General features: G+C 38.8%; 1 protein-coding gene across 15 annotated transcripts in view; it reads left to right on the top strand.

Annotated features, from left to right (window-relative positions):
• Positions 1 to 2,500, top strand: part of LOC106877240 (uncharacterized) — a 156,995-nt gene that overhangs the window by 125,820 nt on the left and 28,675 nt on the right. For 8 of the 15 annotated variants that reach the window (XM_014926126.3, XM_014926104.3, XM_089350310.1 and 5 more), the window contains one exon: positions 1,780 to 2,025. In XM_014926126.3, the coding sequence (XP_014781612.1) occupies positions 1,780 to 2,025 (246 nt within the window). The remainder of the gene's footprint in view (positions 1 to 1,779; positions 2,026 to 2,500) is intronic. The other 7 variants (XM_014926142.3, XM_014926133.3, XM_089350312.1 and 4 more) reach the window with 1 other exon arrangement.

The raw sequence follows: 2,500 nt of genomic DNA, 5'->3' as shown, positions 1-2,500 counted from the left end.
TTGTGACCTGACAAACAGTACAAACCCCCAGGAAACACAATGTCTTCAGTCAACAACCTCACAATATTGTATACTGTGTGACATCGATAATAATAATGATAATATTAATAATAATAATAATAGTAATAATAATGGGTTCAAATTTTGGCCAGCAATTTTGAGGGTAATCGATTACATTGACTCCAATGCTCAACAGTACTTAATTTATTGACTCCGAAAGGATAAAAGGCAAAGTCGACCTCAGAATATAAAGATGGAGGAAATGCCACTCAGTGTTTTGCCCAGTATACTAACAATTCTGCCAGCTCAAAATAATAGTGATTATAATCCTTTCTGCTGTGGACACAAGCCTAAAATGTTGGGGTGGTGTGGGGGGCTAGTTGATTCTATTGACTTCTTTGCTCATCTGGTACTTATTTCATCCATTCCAAAAGGCTGAAAAGCAAAGTTGACTTCAGCAGAGTTTATATTTCTAATTATTTTTAACTGTAAATTTTACTTTCACATCATCATCATCATCATCATTTTGTTGTGTTCACTTTTCCATGCTGGCCTGGGTTGCCTAAGTCACTACAGAGTCAAATGTTATTCAGGACTACTGTCCTCTTAGATAGGTTCAGGGACCACATCTTATTTGTATGTTCCATTTTAGCAAACTGTGACCATAAAAAGGTTACCATTAATCTTTCGTTTATTCTGGAGCATGGCTGTGTGGATAAGAAGTTCACTTCCAGCCACATTGTTTCAGTCTGACTATATCTTGGGCGCTATTGTCTTCTACTAGAGCCTTGGGCTGACCAAATCCTTGTGAGTGGATTTGGTCAACTATCTCTCTCTTCCATTACTCAATCATCTCATTTATACTCTGATCCCAGTTCCTTTTGAGTATACCTGGCATTTTGTCACCATCTCCATCCTGCAGTCTCCCACTCTTTCTCTCTCTTTCTCCTGCACTCCCCTCAGGTTGGGCAACCATATATTTTCTTCGTGGCACTACACTTGTTTCTGTCTTCATCTTTGACCTTTCTCTCTCTGGGTGAGTAACATTGTACTTCCTCTGCAGCAAGACACCTGTATCTGTCTCACTATAACCTTTTCATCATCACCTCCTCCAATGCCTCGATAACCCTGTCAGTGCAGGTGCCACTTAAAAGCATCCAGTTCACACTGTAAAGTGGTTGGTGTTCGGAAGGGCATCCAGCTGTAAAAACCTTACCAAAACTGACTTCACCTGTACTTGTGCCACGTAAAAAGCACTAAGTCCACTCTGCTGGGTGGTTGGTGTTAGGAAGGGCATCCAGCTGTAAAAATCCTACCAAACAGTTACAGAAGTCTGGTGTAGGCTTTGGCCTGGCCAGCTCTTGTGGTTACCGTCCCACCCATGCTAGCATGGAACACGGACGTTAAATGATGATAATAAAACTGAAAGAAGCCTGTGAAATGTGTGTGTGTGTGTATATGCAGATGTTTCTGTTTCTTGATATCATGCAATGGTTGTAAATGAGCATCACTGTCATATAAGAGGTGTTAATTTCAAATCTTCTGTGAAAACATGTCTGGCTAAGTATATATACTACCTTGACTGGAAATAGATGAGGGGTTGGCAACAGGAAGAGCATCTGGCTGTAGAAAATCTGCCTCAGCAAATTCTGTCTAAGCCATGAAGCATGGAAAAGGGGATGAAAAACATTGATGATGATGATGATGATGATAATGATGATATGAGTTGAGATATCTCTTTGATATTTGATCTTTATTTTTTTTCTTTCTTTTCCTTAGCTGGTCCACCAAAACCTTCGAAACCAATAAAAACAATACTTATCGTGATTGGTTTAATCACAGCATTCATCCTTGCGGGTTGTGGATTTTTATACAAATGCTATCTGATGCAACGAGCACGTTGGCAAGAATCTACATCGGTGCTAGACGTGCACGAGTACTCAACGCCCAGAGTAAGGCACAGGTTTCCAGGTATGAACCATCCAAGGAATGCAAATAATGTTGGCACGCAAACTCTTATGAATGGTGAGTTCTGCATGTGGTATGTCTGTGTGTAATTGCGCTCAAATGTTGACTGTTCTGTTTGGGGACCATGCTTATTTCATTTCAGAATGTTATTTCAAGTAAAATGTAATAAAAAGAGATGGTCTTTGGCAGAAAAAAAAAAAAAGAAAGAAATTTCTTTGCTTAATTTTTCCTTCCTACTGCTGCTTTTCCTCAACCCCAACAACCGGTTATTGGTTCTCTATTTATACATAGTATTTACTGTTCAATCATTTTTAATCTTTGTTGATTATATTTGGCCGGCTTGGCACTGTTTTTCTTGGCATGCAGTGAAATTAACAATTTGATAGAGGACTTTTACTTATTGTCGACTGTTGTTAATAAAACAGATGCTATTTTTACAATGAGATGAAAATGCTTTGTGGAAAAACCTTCTTGCCAACTCTTATTCCAAATCATAGCTTTAAAAAAAAATGTCTATATAGGTGCAGGAGTG

Source organism: Octopus bimaculoides, chromosome 4 (genome assembly GCF_046866305.1).
Source record: "Octopus bimaculoides isolate indiv1 chromosome 4, ASM4686630v1, whole genome shotgun sequence".
Classification (NCBI taxonomy): domain Eukaryota; kingdom Metazoa; phylum Mollusca; class Cephalopoda; order Octopoda; family Octopodidae; genus Octopus; species Octopus bimaculoides.
The sequence above is the reverse complement of the archived record's forward strand: the minus strand, read 5'-3'. Positions and strand labels throughout refer to the sequence as shown.